At 36.8% G+C, this 22740-nt stretch overlaps 1 protein-coding gene across 1 annotated transcript; it reads left to right on the top strand.

The window, feature by feature from the left end:
• The first annotated feature begins 14721 nt into the window (after positions 1-14721).
• On the top strand, positions 14722-19045 carry LOC124460567. Its single transcript, XM_047011622.1, has 2 exons — positions 14722-15153; positions 18957-19045. Exons 1-2 carry the CDS (start codon positions 14757-14759, stop codon positions 18995-18997), a joined length of 438 nt encoding a protein of 145 aa, XP_046867578.1. The 5' UTR covers positions 14722-14756; the 3' UTR covers positions 18998-19045.
• The last annotated feature ends 3695 nt before the right edge of the window (positions 19046-22740 follow it).

Here is a 22740-nt window from a genome sequence, read left to right as displayed (position 1 = left end):
GTTCCAGGCGGCCTTTTCGGTGAACTCATTTATCTCATGTTGTTAGTCATAGTCTATGAAATATACAAGTATACTTAAGACAAAAAAAAACAATTTAAATTGGTTTTCGGATTTTATTTCAACTAGACAGTTACAGAAACAAATATTTTTCTAAACTATTTGTTATATAGTGCACCCAACTCTAACAATCAAGAAAGTTCAAAATCTACTGAAGTCTAGTCAGACCTGTAGTCACATGTTCCCTATTAAAAGTGTCCACAAACTCAATTCCTCGTTACTGTTTACCACCGATTGTTCCTATTGGAGCTATATGATATAGTCGCCCGATCTAAGTCAAATTCTGCACAGTCATTAATAGTTATGCTAAACTAAGAAATATCAATGTTTATGACAATTGCTTCAAAAGTAACGAAGTTATTGAGAAAAGTCACTGTTTTCAACCGATCGTTCCCATGGGAGCTATATGATATAGTCACCCGATCTTGATCAAATTCGGCACAGTCGATTGTTAGTGTAATAAATTCATAAATGTTTAATTTCACAAAATTCCAGCTCTGTAGCTCTTACGGTCTACTAGCAGATCGCGTCGATCCAGACGGACCGACGGACGGACGGACATGGCTATTTCAACTCGTCTCGTCATACTGATCAAGAATATATACTTTATATGGTCGGATATGCTTCCTTCTATGCGTTGCACACTTCTGACCAAAAATTAATATACCCTTTTTGCAAGGGTATAATAAAACATTTGTTAGCAGGGAGCAACTTTTTAAAAGGACAAACCCAATTGGTAGAAATTAATTTTGTTCAAAATATGCTCCAAATAATTATTAATTATGTACTAAAAGATTTCTTAAAAAACTACTTAAAACCAGTTTGAGTAATTCCTGATGCAATAGAACTTATATTACCCAATAATTATTTAATAAAAAATCATATTGTGTTTAAATGTGATTTAACTCTTACAGAATTAAGTTCATGAATTTAATCATATTTGATGAAGCAGATAAAAAAAATTATATATATTCACATTTTTGTGATCTTATTAAAAGATATCTTATTAAAAGATCTAATAAAACATTTCTGTATTCCATCTAGGACTGTGTCGAGTGGTCAAAACTATATAAACATACAATAGTCTTTCGTAACAAAAGGTAGAAACTAAAAGTAAATTCATTCAGATTCGAATGGAAATTGTAGATCAAGAAAAAAAGATGCATATTTAATTAAAGATTGCAAATTTAAAAGTGATTATATGCATGCAATACCCTTCCCAAGTGGAGGGTACAGCAATGTCGTTTTCCCCTTAACAAAAATTAACCAATAAGATATTTTCCTTTTTTGGGTGTCAAAACTTCAAAGTATTCTGCGTGGCCCGCAAAAGTAGGCAACAAAACCAAAATATACACACACAGTTGGAGATAGGAAGAAGAAGAAACCGACCAGAGCCAGACCGAGTGGATGAAGCAAGTAAGAGAAAACTTTGCATATTTTGTTGCTGTGGCTGCTGCTGCCGCTTAACTTTTCCAAAAACACTTTGGCCAAGTAATAATTACCGTTTTGTGTATATGAGGCTCACACAGACACACACACACACACATACACGCAAATGGGCACTGAGGTGGAGCGAGAGAGACGGACAACTCGAACTAAATCTTTTGCACTCGTTAGCCTGCGGCCTTTTTTGGTGGTGTTGGTTGTACATCAACAAATTAAAGGCACTAAACTTTGATTATCAGGCTCCCTACGCACACACATACGCACAGAAACACAGACACGCATACATCTGCATAGATAGGTACCTACATATATATACATATATATTTTAACAACAGTTCTGTTGTTGTCTGAGAGGCTATTTAGGGCGTGGCAGTCATAAAATTTGTGTCATGTAAAATATGGAATCCGAAAATGAATTTATGAGAGTTTGTTGCGGTTGATAAACCCCGTCACCTCCTTTTCCCCTCATTCATCCCTTCCCTCTGCATGCTTGCATGTGTTGAGGCGTGAAGAGAGGAGTGAAGATAGTGGAGCAGGATCCGCATTTTGTAAAATTTTCACAACCAATTCGCCTACATTGACTGGAAGCCGAAACTCCACAAATAGATTTACATATTTATCAAAATTTTCATGGGTTATTAGCGAAAACAAAATAGTAAAAATTAGCACAAATTATGTATACGATATGAATACACAGGATATGCATACGGGATAGCACCTCATCCAGTATGGTTTGACCAATTTGAACGGAAGTTCATCAAGAACTGGCAACTGAAAGAGACAAGTAAGGAGTAAGAAACCTCCAAGTGATCCAAGAGACAGAGTGGCATAAAGGCTGTAAAAGAGAATAGATAATTTATATACATACCTATTTCGGTTGGCATAATGAAAACGTTTTGGCCTAATTGATATTGATATTACTTCCTCTTCTTTCCCTTAACCCCGTGCCTGCCTCTGTCTTCTTATACGAGATAAGTACTACTCCAGCTGTTTTTTTTTTTTTTTATATATACCAAAAGTTATAAATCTATAAAATTTGCTCTTTCGCCTTTTGCTTTCTCGTTGTATCCCTACAAAAGAAAGGGTACAATCAATTTTGATAAAAAGTATGCAACACACAGATTTGAAGAAATCTGACTTGTTTTAAGGACCTTAAGGACCTATGTATATTCTTCTTGATCAGCGTAAATAATTGGTTGTGTTTGATCCCTTAAGAGTGATTATCAGGTAAACAAACATGGATAACTCTCTTCAATGCTTGCTGAACTTCTTTCTTTTTTACCCACTCACTTCATCATTCGGTGACTCACCTGTTCACTGACTCACTAGTTCCTTGCCTTATAATGCTCCAACTTCATTACAAATTCTAAAGCAAACTATCACACTACACTTTTTTTTAATATATATCCTAAATAAATTTAGAATTGGGGTTTATACAGAAATTGTATATTTTTGGTATAAAAGTGATTGAAACTCAAAAATTCCTATATAATATATTTATATACATATATTTAAATATAATGCTCAAAAGTCCGCCGATCTTAGGATTACAAGACAAGTGTAACAACTATATGGAAAAGGCGAAAGAATTCTTTCAAATATCTCACAACCCTGTAAAGTTTGCATCTTTCTTATTTTAATCTAATAAAAATTCAATACATATTAGTTACTTTTATTTCATTGAGTTAAAGTTCAAATATTACAATATTAATAATTATTTTTAATATAAAATAATAACAATAAATATTGGCGCGTTCGATAAATATCCTTCAAGCAAAAAACCCTTCTAACATGATTTAGTTATAAAATAGGCGAATCATTCCACAGTACGAAAGGTCAATATCTGTATTGCTTGGTCTCAACAAAAAGTGCGATAGTCTAAGGACTCAGGACATGCTTTTTTAAAGTGCGAATGCAATCTTTTTTTATGGAAATCGGTTGAAAATTAGCCAAAATACAGCTTGAGAAACCCAAAGATATAATTCGGACTAATTTTTTCTGTCCGTAACGATTACGAAAGATTGAATTTCGAAGATGCTCTTACAAAAATTAAACTAGAAGTATTCAGAACATTCTCAGATAGTAATTTCAATACCTTTAAGGAGTTGATGCATAGCCTAATGGCTATGTTTCAAAATATATTCCAATACCTGCTTAGCTGTTGTCTAATAAATAAATACAAGCCAGTGAAACTTGTGCCTTTAAATTTAATTTAATTGTGGAAACTACCATTATTGTTGGTAAAGGTTGTGTAAACAATCGTTTCCAAAAGGTTGGTTAAAGTGGGAAAAACTTGTTTGTTTCTCTGCTCGACGATTGCTTAAATATTTCGGGGCAATGTATGTATTTGCCTGGACCTTAAAGGGTCTTTGCACTTTGCCGCTTGTAGTTTGAGAGCAGTTTAAACAAAAACTTGCAAGAGTATAGAAAGTTCACTACGGCAAAAGTTGGCTGGACCCTTTGATTTTGATTTTTATTTTGTTGTTGCCTGTGTGTGTGTGGGTGTGTTTTTCATTTTGAAGAGCAAAAAAGTTAGTCGGTAGTTTATGAAAAAGTCTTTGGGGCTGTCAAACTGTCCAATTTGTAGATAAAGTTACCAGAAGTCTTCTTCTTTGGACATTTACAGCTTTAAACGAGACGAAAAAATATAATGAATGAAACTTTTGTGAGTGAAACCCCGAAAGCTTGATGTAGTCCAGCTTGATATACACACATACATAGATACATAGATACATATGTACATATGTACATTGTACATAGTCAACTAATTAACTTTTTCCGAGTCAATTAATTGGCAATTTATAATCAATATTTTTACAGACCTCACTGCAAATCAGAGCAAACTGCCAGCAAAAATCTGGAAATGTTAATTCAATAGAATATTCCTTTTTTGCTAGGTGATGCTAAAATGTACTTCTTTCGTTTCACAATCGCTTTAATTCTTGAGGTTTCAAGTTAGTTTCACCTATCTTCTTCGACATCTACATATATCCTTATTAGCATCTCATTTAATTCAATCTTTCATTTTCTTAACTTTTTCTTGCATGGCTACTCTTATCTAATCTGAAAGCATTTCCCTTTTCGAATCTATCAGCAAACTTGCCTTTGTATATTTTAAGACATTTTGACAATTTTCTGAACATTCTTTTGACAACCTGACGACGACAATGATGGCGGCTGCCAATTATGTTTTAAATTTCCAAGTGGCTTTTGGCATTTTGTCCGGAATCTTGTTATTCTTTCTACTTTTTTCCTTGCCTGTCATCTGTTTATGTGTTTGGCTATGCCATTGTCATTTTCCTACCTTATGTACCTTGTCTGTCACTCTTTTCCTCTCGCGTTCTTTCGCTTTTCCCCATACCGGCGGCAACAATTAAAGCACATTATAAAAATTGCCATGCCAAAAGCGGCAAGTCTCAGTCTGTGTCTCCTCACATTTGCCCACATTTCCGGACTTTTGCAGGCGCAAAAATTAAGTGCCACAGTCGACACACGGAAGTGTGTGTTCGGTTCAACACAGAAGGAAAGAGACAGATGAGGCGGACAGGAAGTGGGAGGGACCGAGAATATGCACCGAGAGAAATTTTTGTCATGAATAATTACCAATATTGCATCTTGAAACTGCTCGTCTCTCTCTCACTCTCTCTCTCTTCATCCCTTTTTCTTTCTCGTTCTAGACATTCAGGTTAAACTTTGGGAACTGGAAGACTCCCTTACCTTATACATACCTATATATACATATGTATAAGAAATATTCATTGCTCTTTGGCTGATTCAGCTAAATTCTGAGTTACTTGATTGTGGAGAATTATACATCCTAAGTTATTGCATAATTCGTTCATTATATAAGCCATTTCAACTTACAATTAATAAGATTGGGAAAAAGTTAAGACGTCTAATATGTGTACATTTGAAAGTGCTTTTGCCTAAACCAACTTGTGTTCCTTTCCTAGTTGCATTCCTTTCCTTTGCCAGCATTTTAACAGTATTCACTGATTTTTCTTATCAACGTTGAAGCCTTGAATTACTTCACATTACTTCACAAGTTCAGAAAGTCAATCGTTGCAGAAATTTTGATCGATCGATAAGTAAGCACAATGCAGCTAAATGTTGAGCATGTAAAAGAAATATTTTAAACATAACTAAATATTTGTGGAAGTTATCAAAAGATTGAAACTCATTTATTTCTTAGTTCTCATCTCATTTCACCGCTCATATATTTATGCCATAATTTCTTCTCCTTTATAAAGGCAAATGTTAGACGCATTTGCAGTTTTTTCACATTAGATCAAAAGAAAGCCTAGTAAAAAGGCGTAGTATTGTCCTAGACCACAAATTTTCATATTTCAATTTCAGAACTTCAAGCGTTGAGACTTCTATATTTTTTAATTTCCTTAACTTGCAGGTGAATCCTGATTATATTTATCATTGTTATATTGATAATTATTTCCATATATCCATTAACCAACATTCGCTTTCATAAGCAGGGTATACGAATTTTCAAGTGCTTTTGTTGCGGCGGCTGGCTAGCCCCTTTTGGGTAGGCAACAAAAAAATATATACTTTTTTTTTCGTGTGTTACCGTTGAGTGGCACTTGCATTATGCACACATATACACACCGATACATACACGTGTTTGTGTGTGTGTGTATACGTGCATGGCGCGTGGCTTTTGACACAAACACACACACACACACATGGCACTTGAGTTGTTGTTTAAAAATGATTAAAAGCTCAAAAGCCCGCAAGCAGCAACAAACAGCGAAAAAAATAACACACACACACACGCTCAGAAAACGCAGAGCACAAATTATACACTCAAAGTGTATGAGACGGCCAGACCAGACCAGACTCGGGGGTGAGAGCAGGGAGTAGGTAGTGGTAGGTGGAAATGAGTGTGGATGCCGGACTCCAAACCGCTGCTGAAGCAAAATGAGTGGCACTTGCAATGCCAAGCGACTGTATAATTTAGAAGGCCCAAAATTTGTATGTAAACACTCACACACACACACATTTGAATACTTTTATGAGGGTAAACGCACAGCTGATCACGCACAATGGGCAAACAAGAAAAATGGCAAAAACCGTAATGCACAACGGTTAACCCAAGGACAAGATAACATAAGGAGGGTTTAAGTGCATTATGTTGAGCCACAGCACTTTACGTGGGAACCCTTTTACTGCGAAGATCACTCAGTTGCTTGCACAAAGTTGCAAGGAAGAATTTTATGAATGGTACAACAAATTTCCAAGACTGATTTGCCCATGCAATGTCATCTAAAAAACCCACTGCTTGTTACTCTACTAAATCTTACCTAAATAATTTGCATGCGAAAGAAAACGTCCGCTCTACAAAGTAGATGTGAGAATAAGTGATCACTTATCGGTTATCTGCTAGTTTATGGTTGTTTAAATATATTTGAAACACATCTTCATTTGTTACAATTTGGATACCCAATGTTTTAGTCATCGTCTTGGGTACTTGGGTTGGACAATGCACTGGAAGCCACTGCACCATCCAAAGCAATCTCACTGGGGGTAGCACGGAACCAATCGTCTTCATCCATCATAATTCTTCGCACATCGTCCACATGGGTGTTGGCGTAGTAAAACTTATTCGCCTCCTGTATGACTCCAGACTGGGTCGAGGTTTTTAAGACTTCAAGCACCTGCTCCACCACCGCTACACGCTTGATCGCATCCGTGGTTTGATTATCAAAATGAGCAACAATCTGGCCCAACTGTTGCGGCTCGACCTTCTCTTGGAGGAATTTTAAAACATTCGTCTCGTTCACTAACATTTCCGCCATTATGATAAAAGAGGAGAGAACACAAAAATTGTAATTCTAAAAAGTTCAAGAAAGCACACAAAATGATCCGAATTGAGTGGAATTTCAAAATATAATGAGACTACAAGTCTATGCTGCTCCTAACGTTGACTTTGCAAAGGCATGATGACTGAAGGAAAAAGCAAGGCCAACCTGACACCTCTTTTTCGTTTAGATTCCACTGTGCTTCTTTGATTGCTTTTTTTTGCGTTGGATATTTTGTTTTGCAGGATTAACATTTAAAATTCATGTTTCTCCATCTTCTAGTTCTACTCCTACTCCTATTTTAAATGATTTGCTTTCATGCCTCAAACACTTGGCACTTGTCTCAAGTATACACAGCTGCTTTGAGGGTTCTCTTCTTTCTCTATCTCTCACCCTTTCTCGCCCCTTTATCTATCACAATTCATAAAGCATATGACATAAATACGTCCTGATCTAGCAGATATACATTCAATATATATTACTTTTACGTAAATTTATGGCTGTTTTCATTGGCTTACATCTTTTAGCTTCTTAGATAGCCCAATAAGTAAGTGCAATAATAATAATTTAATGAATGGAATTTTCAATAGAATCGATTATAGAATTAAAGTCATCTTTCGTTTATAGGAGAATATTCTATTTGCATTTAAGTCCTGCTTAATACACAGTGTTTAGATAATTAAATCTTGAATCGTCAGTGACTAAATCTATTGTTATTGAAATATAATAGAAAAATCTCTTTCCCATTCAATACTAAAGTTTGACTTGAATTGAAGCCAGTTCTTTATATTCCAGAAATATAAATAGTGATAAATATGTAACTCCAAGTAACCATTCGGCATTAGCCTCAAACCTTATGCGAGAATATGAGCAAAAATCACATCAAAACATATTATAAACCAGAGGGCCGGGGCTAACTTCGACCGCGCCAAAGGTTGTATACCCTTGCAAGTTTTTTTGTTACTCGTTCCTTACCTATAACCGTCCAATTGGAAAAGGATAAGGTTCGCTAAAAAACGGCCTACAATTTTTGGCTGGAGCATTTAGATATGCTGTGTATGCTTTTTTATCGTGTGTGTTTGTGACAGCTTTATAATAAAGTTATCTGATGTTGATCAAATTTAGCACAGTCACTAGAGATATATCTGGCAAATACAAAACTTCCATTACGATTGCGTTAAAAATAACGAAGTTATTGACAAAAGTAACTGCATTCCACCGATCGTTCCTCTGTTCCTCTGTTTAAATTTGGTATACACAACTAACAAATATTAATATATATGAAAACATTTTTAAGCTTACCCTTTTTGGAAGGGTGTAAAAAGTTAAGTCGCTCAATGAACTCTGAAACCGAGATCGCGGCGTGCATCTAAACGACTATTTCGGGGTAAATACTAGAACAATCGCAAAATAATTGGTTTATTTACATGAAATTTATCATGACTCATGATATTTAACTTTATTTTAATGGTGGCATGTAAACTTCTACCGAGTCCCTAGCCAACCGCATTATGATTGGAATACATTCTGATGATAAGGCTATCCTTTCCGCACAATTCCAAATGCCCACTCCCAATGCCACATGTCTAAACAATAAGATGGACATGAGGATTCTAGGGAAGCTAAACTAGAAGAAGAACCTATCAAAATGTTGCAGAAAGTTCCAAACGGAAGAAGGATGTTTAGAGGGTCCTTATGGCCTTTCTCTTTGGGCTATATGATTACAGGGGCAGAATGGCACATCCCTAATTCAGCTCTACACCAAGACCTGGGCTTGCCAACCATATCCGACATAATCGGTCCATCCAAATCCCTTATCCAACGAATTGTCTACCTCCACTAGATAGGTAACAAACACGCGCAGTTTAAGTTCACCTACCTTTAATGAATTAAAAATAAAAAACACCAAATAAGATAAAGAACACAATTTAAATTAAAGTTTATAAAAAAAAACACTCGAATAGACTGTTATGACGAAGAGGCCTTAGCCGGGACTGTCCTAACGTCAACATAAATTAAAAGGAGTATGTCTTCAAGGTAGACAAAAAACCTGCGCAGGAATTTAGAATTAACATTAAAAGGATTTGCCTAGGACAAACACAAGAAGAAGGTTCTATGCCCCAATTCGCGATCTTAGTTCAAAAGAAATTTTTGATTTTGGACAATTTTTTCAAAGGTTTGAAAAAGAATCCGGTATAAAGTGGTAAAAAAGAAATAAATTGTTTTCAAAATGTAGAGGATCAAATATTAAAGAACTTAAGAGTAGGAATGACAATTCTGATAAATATTCGATCAAGCAACATTCGGAAAAATGCCGATTCCCCCTAACATTTCGCACTTAGACCGTATTTTGTCATTCCTATTTACCTAAGTAAATATATATTTTGGACATACAGATTCCGCTATTTACTCAACGCTGAGCTCTAAGGTTTCAAGATCAGTAAAACAGTCTTAATTGAGCATCAAAACCAAACACAAATACTTATATTACAAGCGCTACTAAAGCCGGTTAAAGAGAAAAAGAAGCTTTATATAGCGGACGTTGACGATACTATGCGCAGTACGTTCAAGTGGCCCCTACGACACCAGGACAAAGCCTGTTACGCGCGAGCCCAAGCAGATAACTGCCCACCTCCCACCCGACCGACCGAGGGGTGCAGCCATATAACGCACGGCACGAATCGCGTGGACAAAATACACAATAGAAAAGACAGACAAACACATTATACTATAGCTATCTATTAACTAAATGGGATAGGATAGATGTTTTAAGCATATTAATAGAAAACTCTGAGCCGATTACAGGGGATAGAAGATTGTAATCAGAGCAGAGGACCCTAAAAGGTTCATGCATAGCATAGTTAGAAGAACAACGACTAAGGGATAAAGGTATTAAAGGATGTCTACTCCGTCTACATGGTACCGACAGATTCACCTGAGCTAATAACTCAGGCGAGTCGATATCACCAATTAGGAGCTTGTGCATAAAAATGACACCAAGCATAATTCTACGGTTAGTTAGGGACGGAAGGTTAATCAAGAGAAGTCTACTAGGCAAATTGACATTGCGATCCCAGCCTAAGCCACGAAGAGCAAATAGCAAGAACTGCTTTTGAACGGATTCTAGTCTAATCTGGTGCGACTCATATTGAGGTGACCAAATGCAAGATCCATACTCTAAAATAGGACGGATAAGCGAAGTAAAAAGAACTTTAGTTGTATAGGGGTCATCAAATTCTTTTGACCATCTTTTAATGAAACCCAGGACAATCATGGCCTTTGCGACCGTGGTGGAAATATGGGTGTTAAAATTTAACTTATGGTCCATAAGTACGCCCAAATCATTCATATTATTTAGACGTTCTAAAGGGCTGTTGTTTAGAAAATAAGTGACCAGTTGAGGAGAGTTACGAAAAAAAGTCATTACCTTACATTTGTTAAGTGTTAAGATTTAGTAGATTAAACTGGCACCAGGATTGAAAGTTTTTAAGATCAGCTTGTAGCCGACTAAATGAATCTGTATCTTTATAAGCAAGACAAAGCTTGACATCGTCAGCATACATAAGCACACGCGAATGAACAATCACTGATGGAAGATCGTTAATAAATAGTGTGAAGAGCAGAGGGCCAATATGACTACCTTGAGGTACACCAGAAGTCACAGAAATAAAAACGGAAAAAGAAGACTTAAAAAGTACCTTCTGTTTTCTATTTGTTAAATATTCTCGAACCCAAGAAAGGAAAAGGGGTGGAAACCCAATGTCGCTCAGCTTAGAAAGTAATAGGGTATGATTAACGGAATCAAAGGCTTTGCTGAAGTCAGTGTATATGACATCAGTTTGTTTACCATTTTTGAACCCCTTGATAATTATTGATGTAAATTCTAAAAGGTTAGTGGTTGTAGATCTACGTTTCACAAACCCATTACATAGTGCGTTTGCACAGAACCTGAGTACACATCCAGGAATACCGTCTGGGCCCGGAGAATAAACAGGTTTAACTAATTTAAGTTCGCTAAGAATAGAACTTTCATCAATCACTGGATTAAAAATGCAATTAGCCTTTTTTAAATGATAAGGATACGGACTTGCTCGATATTCCGTTGAGGAATAAGTTATTTTGAAAAAACTCGCAAACATATCGGCAATTGCCTGATCAGTGCTCGCTTTTTTATTTTGAAAAGACAAAAAAGATGGGTGCACAGAGGTCTTACGTTTAGAATTAACAAAATTATAAAATTGTTTAGGGTCAGAAGAAAACTGAAGCTTACACCGCTGAAGATAATTCTTATAGCATTGTGTATTAAGCATCATGAATTTTGAACGAGCGACTGTATACAGAGCACAATCTGATGAACGACGTGTTTTTTGAAACTTCTTATAATATCGTGTCTTCACATTTTTCAAATTGGATAGCTCGCGAGAGAACCAAGGAGGTTTGTTAAGCCGCTCCAGCCTACCAAGAGGCACACAAATATCAAAGAGTGAATTCAGAGTATCATAGAAAAAACGAACAGCCGAGTTCATATCACTACAATTGTACAGATAAGACCAATCGGTAGTAGCAATGTTTTCATTAAGGCTGGCAAAGTCAGTCTTACGAAAGCACCTAGTTAGTGGTAACTCATTTGAACCAAGTAATGGTGAAAGCAAGGGCAAATCAATTTTTAAATTTAATGTAGGATGAAATTTGTCTTCTGGAAGAACAAATGGTTCGATCCTAGAAACCTCACAATAAGAAGAATCCAATACAAAAATAAGATTTAACGATTTTCCATTAGAATTTAAGACAGGATTGACTTGGGATAAAGATAAGCCTAGAAGGCCAATCAATAAAGTCATGTGACAAAGAGGGCAGCAACGTGGTAGATTCATCTGTTAGTGACCATTCTAAAGCGGGTAAATTAAAATCACCTACAACTATGAGCATGTCTTGACTCGAAACTAAAGAGGAGACAAACTGAATTGCCTCTAAATGATTTAAATATACCACCATGTCTGACAATGGTGGAATATAGGAACAAGTAATGAAAGCATTAAAAGATTTAAAATTTACTTTAACACCGACAAACTCAATCTCCTGGGTACTAGAAAATTGAATCATTTCAGATGATAAAGCCGCATCAACAGCTATCAGAACGCCACCACCTATGCGAAAAATCCGGTCACGTCTGAAAATAGAAAAGTTTGTGGAAAAAACCGATGCATCAGCAATATCAGGTTTTAGCCACGTCTCTGTGAAAGCTAGAATGTTATGCTCAAAAGAAAGACTATCTACATAGAGATTAGGAAGTTTAGATTTCAGTCCTCTAACGTTCTGGTAACCCAGGTTAAGGGACGAAGCTAGTTTTTTGACACACCAGCAGATGCTGATGTGGCAGGAATAGTATTAGTTGTTGTTGTAGGCAAGCGAATCGGTTGCCGATTTTTCTTTTTTACAGTATATTCCTTAACTATTATATGTTTAGACCAAAAATCTTCTCGACATATAGTGTCGAAGATATTGGCAGAAACACTAATTTTAAAGGACGAAATGTCCCGAGAATAAGAAAATTTAAACTTCTCCACCGCAATATTCGAGACGTTAACTTTCTTCCGAATATAGGCTATTACATCATCAGATGTGACAACAGGGTCTAGCCTAGAAACAAATATATGTTTCTTTGGTGGTATGCCAACGAGAGGCCGCGGTCCCGAAGCGTCAGCCGCAGCAGTAACGTTGGACAAGTCACCCACTGCAGCAGTCAACTTGTTTACGGGGCCCTCGATACTTTTAGAACTATCGGCAATTTCCATTGGAATGGGTAATTGCCCAGACACATCGGACAAACTTCTGAACTGAGTCTCCACCGCAGTAAACTCCGCTTGGAGTTTATTAAAACCTGCCCTTAAAGTGTCTGCCTGTGTAACCTGCACACTTAACGTGAACCGCATTGTCACACAACCAACAAAGAATATAATCATGGGAGTCAACCGCATTAGTGGCAACTATGCAATTATTTTTTGAGCAGACAACCATTTTATCAAAAGTTTAATTTAATTACAAAAGGAAATACAAAAAAATAAAAAATAAAAATTCTAAAGGTAAAAAAATCTGCAAGAATTCGCGAAATGAAAATAAAATTCGGATGTTGTAATTATTATTAATTAAAAGTAAAAAAAGCGAGAAAAAATAAAAGCTGATAGGCGCAAAAAAAACACGTCCGTCCTCTGCAACGAGTGAAAGTTTTTTTTTTTTGATTTTTCAAAATGTATATTGACTAGATAGCCAAAACAAAGAGAGACTACCATTCCATATGACAACATAACTCGTCACGAAGATGTCATAGGTGATAGAAGTTTTGATTAGAAGCTTTTGACAGTGTAAGTAGTGGTCCATTACCTCGACTAGTTTGGCTACGAATACGCAGTCGCTACAATATGATGATCTTACAGAATATTTACAAGACAAATGTTACATTTAAATTCTTTATTCTGAAATACAGTCCAATGAAAACGTTCATTCCAAAATACGTCCACAGGGCACCATCTAAGCATTAAAACAATACAAAGAAATCATCCTTATACATACATCTTTATTATCTACAATTTGTCTTGGGTACTGGGGTTGGGCAATGCACTGGAAGACACTGCACCCTCCAAAGCAGTCTCATTGGGGGTAGCACGGAACCAATCGTCTTCATCCATCATAATTCTTCGCACATCGTCCACATGGGTGTTGGCGTAGTAAAACTTATTCGCCTCCTGTATAACACCAGACTTGGTGGAGGTTTCCAATACTTTAAGCAACTGCAACACCACCCCAATACGCTTGATCGCATCCGTGGTCTGATTATGAAAGTGAGCAACAATCTGGTCCAACTGTTGCGGCTCGACCTTCTCTCGCAGAAATTTTAAAACATTCCTCTCGTTCACTAACATTTCCGCCATTATGAGAAAAGAGGAGAGAACACAAAAATTGTAATTCTAAAAAGTTCATGAAAGCACACAAAATGATCCGAATTGCGTGGAATTTCAAAATATAATGAGACTACAAATCTATCCTGCTCCTAACGTTGACTTTGCAAAGGCATGATGAGTGAAGGAAAAAGCAAGGCCAACCTGATATCTCTATTTGTGTTCGAAATTTTTTTTGCCTTTGAAGTGATATCGTCTTTTAAATGTTAATCCCAAATAAAACAAAACAATCAAAATTGCAAACGGAATCAAAGTAGCACAGTGGAATATAGATTCAAGACGAACAAAATGTCAGATTGGCCTTGCCCTCACTTATCATGCCTTTCGCTAAAGTCAATGTCAGGAGCTGGATACATTTGTAGTCTCATTTCAATTTAAGTCGTCGTTCAGTACGAATCTTTTTCTGATTTTTTGAAATTGTTTGAAATTTTATTAGTAGGAACATTTTTTTTGAATATCATTATTTTTCTTCTCGTTTGCTATAATGACAGATATTTTAGTCGACGAAACAAAAATATTGGAAATCCTGCGCAGAATTCCTGCGCAGACCACGGATCCACGGTTGAAGCGTGAAACGGTAGAAAAGCAGCTGGTTGATGTCTTGAAGACCTCCACCCAGTCTGGTGTCATACAGAGGAAGAATGATTATTACTGCGACAGCATTTATGTGGAGGATGTGAAAAAGATCGTGATGGATGATAAAAAATGGTTCACTCCCAGTCAAATCTCTGTTGGAAGTCAGAGCATAAGCAGTGCAGTGTCCATCAAGGAAGCAGAAAGCAGTGTTAACAGTGTGGGTCCACTTCAAGTAAATTGTCCAACTGCAGTGGCATGTCGGCAGAAGCAACGATGCTGTCAACTACCCAAGACGATGATTAGAAATTTGACCATCCAAATTGTAAAGAATACAGTTCTGTCCTAAATATAATTCAACTGATAAATCAGAAAGTAAAATTTATTTCTATTTCAATGGTCTGATGTCCTGTTGATGATTTTTAGGTATTTGCCCATATCGTTTAGAAAAGAGTGCTCCTGACCTTGTAAGAGCCAAAAAGTAAAATATATTTGCTAAGCAGCATGTACGCGGGATTTCTTATCCAATAAGTAGAGGAGCATGTATTTATGGTTTTATTTTGGTTTATGCACCATTTTGTATCAGCCCACACTGCGTAAGTGTAATTTTAATAATTCAGTCTGAAAGGGTTCTGAAAAGTTCTTAATAGTATATGAAATCTTATACCTATAATATAGAAATATCATTTGCAATTACAAAACATGCAGTGGCGAATGACGAATGGTTATTAAATGTTTTTTTTTTTTTTGATACAAAACCAAAACGAGATTTGAGAGTCAACAATCGCTAGGTTTATTTTCCTTTAATCACCAAAAAGCGTCGCCAAACTAGGAAAAACAAACCGGGTCATGACAAAGAGTATCTAAGTAGATGTCATATGTCGGTTGGAGACAATAAACATAGTTGGTTCATTACCTCGACTAGTTGATCTTACAGAATAGTTATCAGCCAACCCAGTTCAAGCGTTCATTACGAACATGGAACCACAATTAAAGAAATATATTTTAAATAACATGTGGAAACACTTAAAACTAGACCAAATATCGTCCACAGGACTTAAGCTTCAATACAAATAAATCATATACGATTAATAAAACAATACTAAAGCCGGTTAAAAAGAAGAAGCTTTGTATATTGACTAAATAGTCAAAGAGAGACTATCATTCGAAAAACAAAACTCGTTACGACAAAGTGCACGAAGATGTCATAAGTGATAGAAGTTTTGATTAGAAGCTTAAACTTACACTAGTAGACCCAATTGGTCCATTACCTCGACTAGTTTGGCAATAAATACGCAGTCGCTACAATATGATGATCTTACAGAATATTTACATGACAAATGTTACATTTAAATCCTTTATTCTAAAATACAGTCCAATGAAGTCGTTCATTCTAAATGACATGTGCAACTACATCAAAATACGTCCACAGGGCATCATCTAAGCATAAAAACAATACAAAGAAATCATACTTTATACATCTTTATTATCTGCAATTTGGATACCCAATGTTTTAATCATCGTTTTGGGTACTTGGGTTGGACAATGCACTGGAAGACACTGCACCCTCCAAAGCAGTCTCATTGGGGGTAGCACGGAACCAATCGTCTTCATCCATCATAATTCTTCGCACATCGTTCACATGGGTGTTGGCGTAGTAAAACTTATTCGCCTCCTGTATAACACCAGACTTGGTAGAGGTTTCCAATACTTTAAGCAACTGCAACACCACCCCAATACGCTTGATCGCATCCGTGGTCTGATTATGAAAGTGAGCAACAATCTGGTCCAACTGTTGCGGCTCGACCTTCTCTCGCAGAAATTTTAAAACATTCCTCTCGTTCACTAACATTTCCGCCATTATGAGAAAAGAGGAGAGAACACAAAAATTGTAATTCTAAAAAGTTCAAGAAAGCACACAAAATGATCCGAATTGAGTGGAATTTCAAAATATAATGAGACTACAAATCTATCCTGCTCCTAACGTTGACTTTGCAAAGGCATGATGAGTGAAGGAAAAAGCAAGGCCAACCGTAAAGGGTTCTGAAAAGTTCTTAATAGTATATGAAATCTCATACCTATAATATAGAAATATCATTTGCAATTACAAAACTTGCAGTGGCGAATGAAGAATGGTTATTAAATGTTTTTTTTTTTTTTTTGATACAAAACCAAAACGAGATTTGAGAGTCAACAATCGCTAGGTTTATTTTCCTTTAATCAACAAAAAGCGTCGCCAAACTAGGAAAAACAAACCGGGTCATGACAAAGAGTATCTAAGTAGATGTCATATGTCGGTTGGAGACAATAAACATAGTTGGTTCATTACCTCGACTAGTTGATCTTACAGAATAGTTATCAGCCAACCCAGTTCAAGCGTTCATTACGAACATGGAACCACAATTAAAGAAATATATTTTAAATAACATGTGGAAACACTTAAAACTAGACCAAATATCGTCCACAGGACTTAAGCTTCAATACAAATAAATCATATACGATTAATAAAACAATACTAAAGCCGGTTAAAAAGAAGAAGCTTTGTATATTGACTAAATAGTCAAAGAGAGACTATCATTCGAAAAACAAAACTCGTTACGACAAAGTGCACGAAGATGTCATAAGTGATAGAAGTTTTGATTAGAAGCTTAAACTTACACTAGTAGACCCAATTGGTCCATTACCTCGACTAGTTTGGCAATGAATACGCAGTCGCTACAATATGATGATCTTACAGAATATTTACATGACAAATGTTACATTTAAATCCTTTATTCTAAAATACAGTCCAATGAAGTCGTACATTCTAAATGACATGTGCAACTACATCAAAATACGTCCACAGGGCATCATCTAAGCATAAAAACAATACAAAGAAATCATACTTTATACATCTTTATTATCTGCAATTTGGATACCCAATGTTTTAATCATCGTTTTGGGTACTTGGGTTGGACAATGCACTGGAAGACACTGCACCCTCCAAAGCAGTCTCATTGGGGGTAGCACGGAACCAATCGTCTTCATCCATCATAATTCTTCGCACATCGTTCACATGGGTGTTGGCGTAGTAAAACTTATTCGCCTCCTGTATAACACCAGACTTGGTAGAGGTTTCCAATACTTTAAGCAACTGCAACACCACCCCAATACGCTTGATCGCATCCGTGGTCTGATTATGAAAGTGAGCAACAATCTGGTCCAACTGTTGCGGCTCGACCTTCTCTCGCAGAAATTTTAAAACATTCCTCTCGTTCACTAACATTTCCGCCATTATGAGAAAAGAGGAGAGAACACAAAAATTGTAATTCTAAAAAGTTCAAGAAAGCACACAAAATGATCCGAATTGAGTGGAATTTCAAAATATAATGAGACTACAAATCTATCCTGCTCCTAACGTTGACTTTGCAAAGGCATGATGAGTGAAGGAAAAAGCAAGGCCAACCTGATATCTCTATTTGTGTTCGAAATTTTTTTTGCCTTTGAAGTGATATCGTCTTTTAAATGTTAATCCCAAATAAAACAAAACAATCAAAATTGCAAACGGAATCAAAGTAGCACAGTGGAATATAGATTCAAGACGAACAAAATGTCAGATTGGCCTTGCTTTTGCCCTCACTTATCATGCCTTTCGCTAAAGTCAATGTCAGGAGCTGGATACATTTGTAGTCTCATTTCAATTTAAGTCGTCGTTCAGTACGAATCTTTTTCTGATTTTTGGAAATTGTTTGAAATTTTATTAGTAGGAACAAAAATATTGGAAATCCTGCGCAGAATTCCTGCGCAGACCACGGATCCACGGTTGAAGCGTGAAACGGTAGAAAAGCAGCTGGTTGATGTCTTGAAGACCTCCACCCAGTCTGGTGTCATACAGAGGAAGAATGATTATTACTGCGACAGCATTTATGTGGAGGATGTGAAAAAGATCGTGATGGATGATAAAAAATGGTTCACTCCCAGTCAAATCTCTGTTGGAAGTCAGAGCATAAGCAGTGCAGTGTCCATCAAGGAAGCAGAAAGCAGTGTTAACAGTGTGGGTCCACTTCAAGTAAATTGTCCAACTGCAGTGGCATGTAGGCAGAAGCAACGATGCTGTCGACGATGATTAGAAATTTGACCATCCAAATTGTAAAGAATACAGTTCTGTCCTAAATATAATTCAACTGATAAATCAGAAAGTAAAATTTATTTCTATTTCAATGGTCTGATGTCCTGTTGATGATTTTTAGGTATTTGCCCATATCGTTTAGAAAAGAGTGCTCCTGACCTTGTAAGAGCCAAAAAGTAAAATATATTTGCTAAGCAGCATGTACGCGGGATTTTTCATACAATAAGTAGAGGAGCATGTATCTATGGTTTTATTTTGGTTTATGCACCATTTTGTATCAGCCCACACTGCGTAAGTGTAATTTTAATAATTCAGTCTGAAAGGGTTCTGAAAAGTTCTTAATAGTATATGAAATCTTATACCTATAATATAGAAATATCATTTGCAATTACAAAACTTGCAGTGGCGAATGAAGAATGGTTATTAAATGTTTTTTTTTTTTTTGATACAAAACCAAAACGAGATTTGAGAGTCAACAATCGCTAGGTTTATTTTCCTTTAATCACCAAAAAGCGTCGCCAAACTAGGAAAAACAAACCGGGTCATGACAAAGAGTATCTAAGTAGATGTCATATGTCGGTTGGAGACAATAAACATAGTTGGTTCATTACCTCGACTAGTTGATCTTACAGAATAGTTATCAGCCAACCCAGTTCAAGCGTTCATTACGAACATGGAACCACAATTAAAGAAATATATTTTAAATAACATGTGGAAACACTTAAAACTAGACCAAATATCGTCCACAGGACTTAAGCTTCAATACAAATAAATCATATACGATTAATAAAACAATACTAAAGCCGGTTAAAAAGAAGAAGCTTTGTATATTGACTAAATAGTCAAAGAGAGACTATCATTCGAAAAACAAAACTCGTTACGACAAAGTGCACGAAGATGTCATAAGTGATAGAAGTTTTGATTAGAAGCTTAAACTTACACTAGTAGACCCAATTGGTCCATTACCTCGACTAGTTTGGCAATGAATACGCAGTCGCTACAATATGATGATCTTACAGAATATTTACATGACAAATGTTACATTTAAATCCTTTATTCTAAAATACAGTCCAATGAAGTCGTTCATTCTAAATGACATGTGCAACTACATCAAAATACGTCCACAGGGCATCATCTAAGCATAAAAACAATACAAAGAAATCATACTTTATACATCTTTATTATCTGCAATTTGGATACCCAATGTTTTAATCATCGTTTTGGGTACTTGGGTTGGACAATGCACTGGAAGACACTGCACCCTCCAAAGCAGTCTCATTGGGGGTAGCACGGAACCAATCGTCTTCATCCATCATAATTCTTCGCACATCGTTCACATGGGTGTTGGCGTAGTAAAACTTATTCGCCTCCTGTATAACACCAGACTTGGTAGAGGTTTCCAATACTTTAAGCAACTGCAACACCACCCCAATACGCTTGATCGCATCCGTGGTCTGATTATGAAAGTGAGCAACAATCTGGTCCAACTGTTGCGGCTCGACCTTCTCTCGCAGAAATTTTAAAACATTCCTCTCGTTCACTAACATTTCCGCCATTATGAGAAAAGAGGAGAGAACACAAAAATTGTAATTCTAAAAAGTTCAAGAAAGCACACAAAATGATCCGAATTGAGTGGAATTTCAAAATATAATGAGACTACAAATCTATCCTGCTCCTAACGTTGACTTTGCAAAGGCATGATGAGTGAAGGAAAAAGCAAGGCCAACCGTAAAGGGTTCTGAAAAGTTCTTAATAGTATATGAAATCTCATACCTATAATATAGAAATATCATTTGCAATTACAAAACTTGCAGTGGCGAATGAAGAATGGTTATTAAATGTTTTTTTTTTTTTTTTGATACAAAACCAAAACGAGATTTGAGAGTCAACAATCGCTAGGTTTATTTTCCTTTAATCAACAAAAAGCGTCGCCAAACTAGGAAAAACAAACCGGGTCATGACAAAGAGTATCTAAGTAGATGTCATATGTCGGTTGGAGACAATAAACATAGTTGGTTCATTACCTCGACTAGTTGATCTTACAGAATAGTTATCAGCCAACCCAGTTCAAGCGTTCATTACGAATGTGACGCACGGGGTTTTGTTTGTATTAAAACAAACTTAAGTAACAGTTTATATAGCATTTAGTTTATTTAGCGCGATTTTACAACATGTGTGATGTAATTTGACATTTTAAACGAAGAAGGCTTCCTAACGCTTTTAATAAATCTTTTAACGAGACGCTTTAAAAAAGTTTGTCGCTTTCTTCCCCTGGTGCCATCACAGACTGACGCCAAACTCTCGGTCGGTCCCGCTCGTGTTTTTCAGGGCAACCATGGTATTTTCAGGGCTGCCATAACCCAGTATTTTCGGGTTGACGGTTAATATTTAAATTTATAATGACGGCGGTAACATTCCCCCCCCCCCGTGAACGACCTCAGGATGTTCACTTTCCTTTAATCCGACGTCTAGAACAGCAATTTTGGAAACGGGGCGTATCATGATGCCGTTTGGTGTGCATATGGTTGCTCTGCGAACTTGGCCATCTTTGGCGGTTACGACATCGGTTATGCGGCCTTTTGGCCACAGGTTCCTCGGCAGATTATCGTCCACGACAATAACTACATCTCCGATATCGACTGGTGGACGCTTAGTAAACCATTTGCTGCGTCGAGTTAATGTTGGTGTGTACTCTTTCACCCATCTTTTCCAGAAGCAATCAGCAAACGATTGCGTTTGATGCCATCGTAACCTTAAGTCGGCGACATTGCCTGATACTGGCTTGTAGCCAGCTTTTGATCCCAGAAGCAAGTGGTTGGGTGTAAGCGCTTCATCGTCACCTGTATCTAAAGAAACAAACGTTAGAGGCCTGGAGTTAATTATAAATTCGGCTTCCATTAAGGCACTTCGAAGAGTTTCGTCATTAAAGTTGCTAGAGGGGCAAATGGCCTTTAGGACGGATTTTACAGTCCGGACCAAACGTTCCCACGCTCCTCCCATGTGGGGTGCGGCTGGTGGGTTAAAACGCCATTTTATAGCTTCATAGTGAACGGCGATTTGATCGAAGTCAATCTTCACAAGTTCCTCCTTAACTAGTTTTTCCGTAGCTTTGAAATTGGTTCCGTTGTCGGAGAAGATTTCTCTCGGTGTGCCGGGTAGTGCCATAAAGTTTTTTAGGCACATTATACATGAGCTCACATCGAGTTTGTAGGCGACCTCTAGATGGATTGCCCTCAGTGTTAGGCACGTGAAGAGGACTCCCCAGCGCTTTTCTTTGTGTCTTCCAACGTTGACTAGTATGGGGCCGAAATAGTCGACTCCCGTATATGTGAATGGTCGTTGAAAAGAAGCTAGTCTGGCGATCGGTATAGGTGCCATTTGTGGCACTTGAGGCTTCGCTGTGGATACGACGACGATTTTATATAGTACTCTTAGGCGTGGTATATAATATACGCTTCTAATAAGGTTGATAGTACACTCGTGAAATATATGGTGAGATTTTTCGTGATAATCCTTTGCGATTAAAAAGGCAATTCTGCTGTGTCTTGTGATTACGATTGCGTCCCCGTCAGAAGTTATACTGTCTGACCTGCCCTTCACGCGGATGATGTCTTCTGAGTCCAGGTAAACATTTAAAGCAATTAATGAGCTTGACTTGTCCACCACTGATTTGTCTTTGAGCGAATTGATTTCATTTGAGTACGTCGCTAATTGGGCCTGTCTGCATAAAAGAGATTTTGCTGCTTGTATATTTTCGGGGCTTAGGGTTTGTGGTAGAGGCTTTCCC

Source organism: Drosophila willistoni, assembly GCF_018902025.1.
Source record: "Drosophila willistoni isolate 14030-0811.24 chromosome XL unlocalized genomic scaffold, UCI_dwil_1.1 Seg142, whole genome shotgun sequence".
Classification (NCBI taxonomy): Eukaryota; Metazoa; Arthropoda; class Insecta; order Diptera; family Drosophilidae; genus Drosophila; species Drosophila willistoni.
The sequence above is the reverse complement of the archived record's forward strand: the minus strand, read 5'-3'. Positions and strand labels throughout refer to the sequence as shown.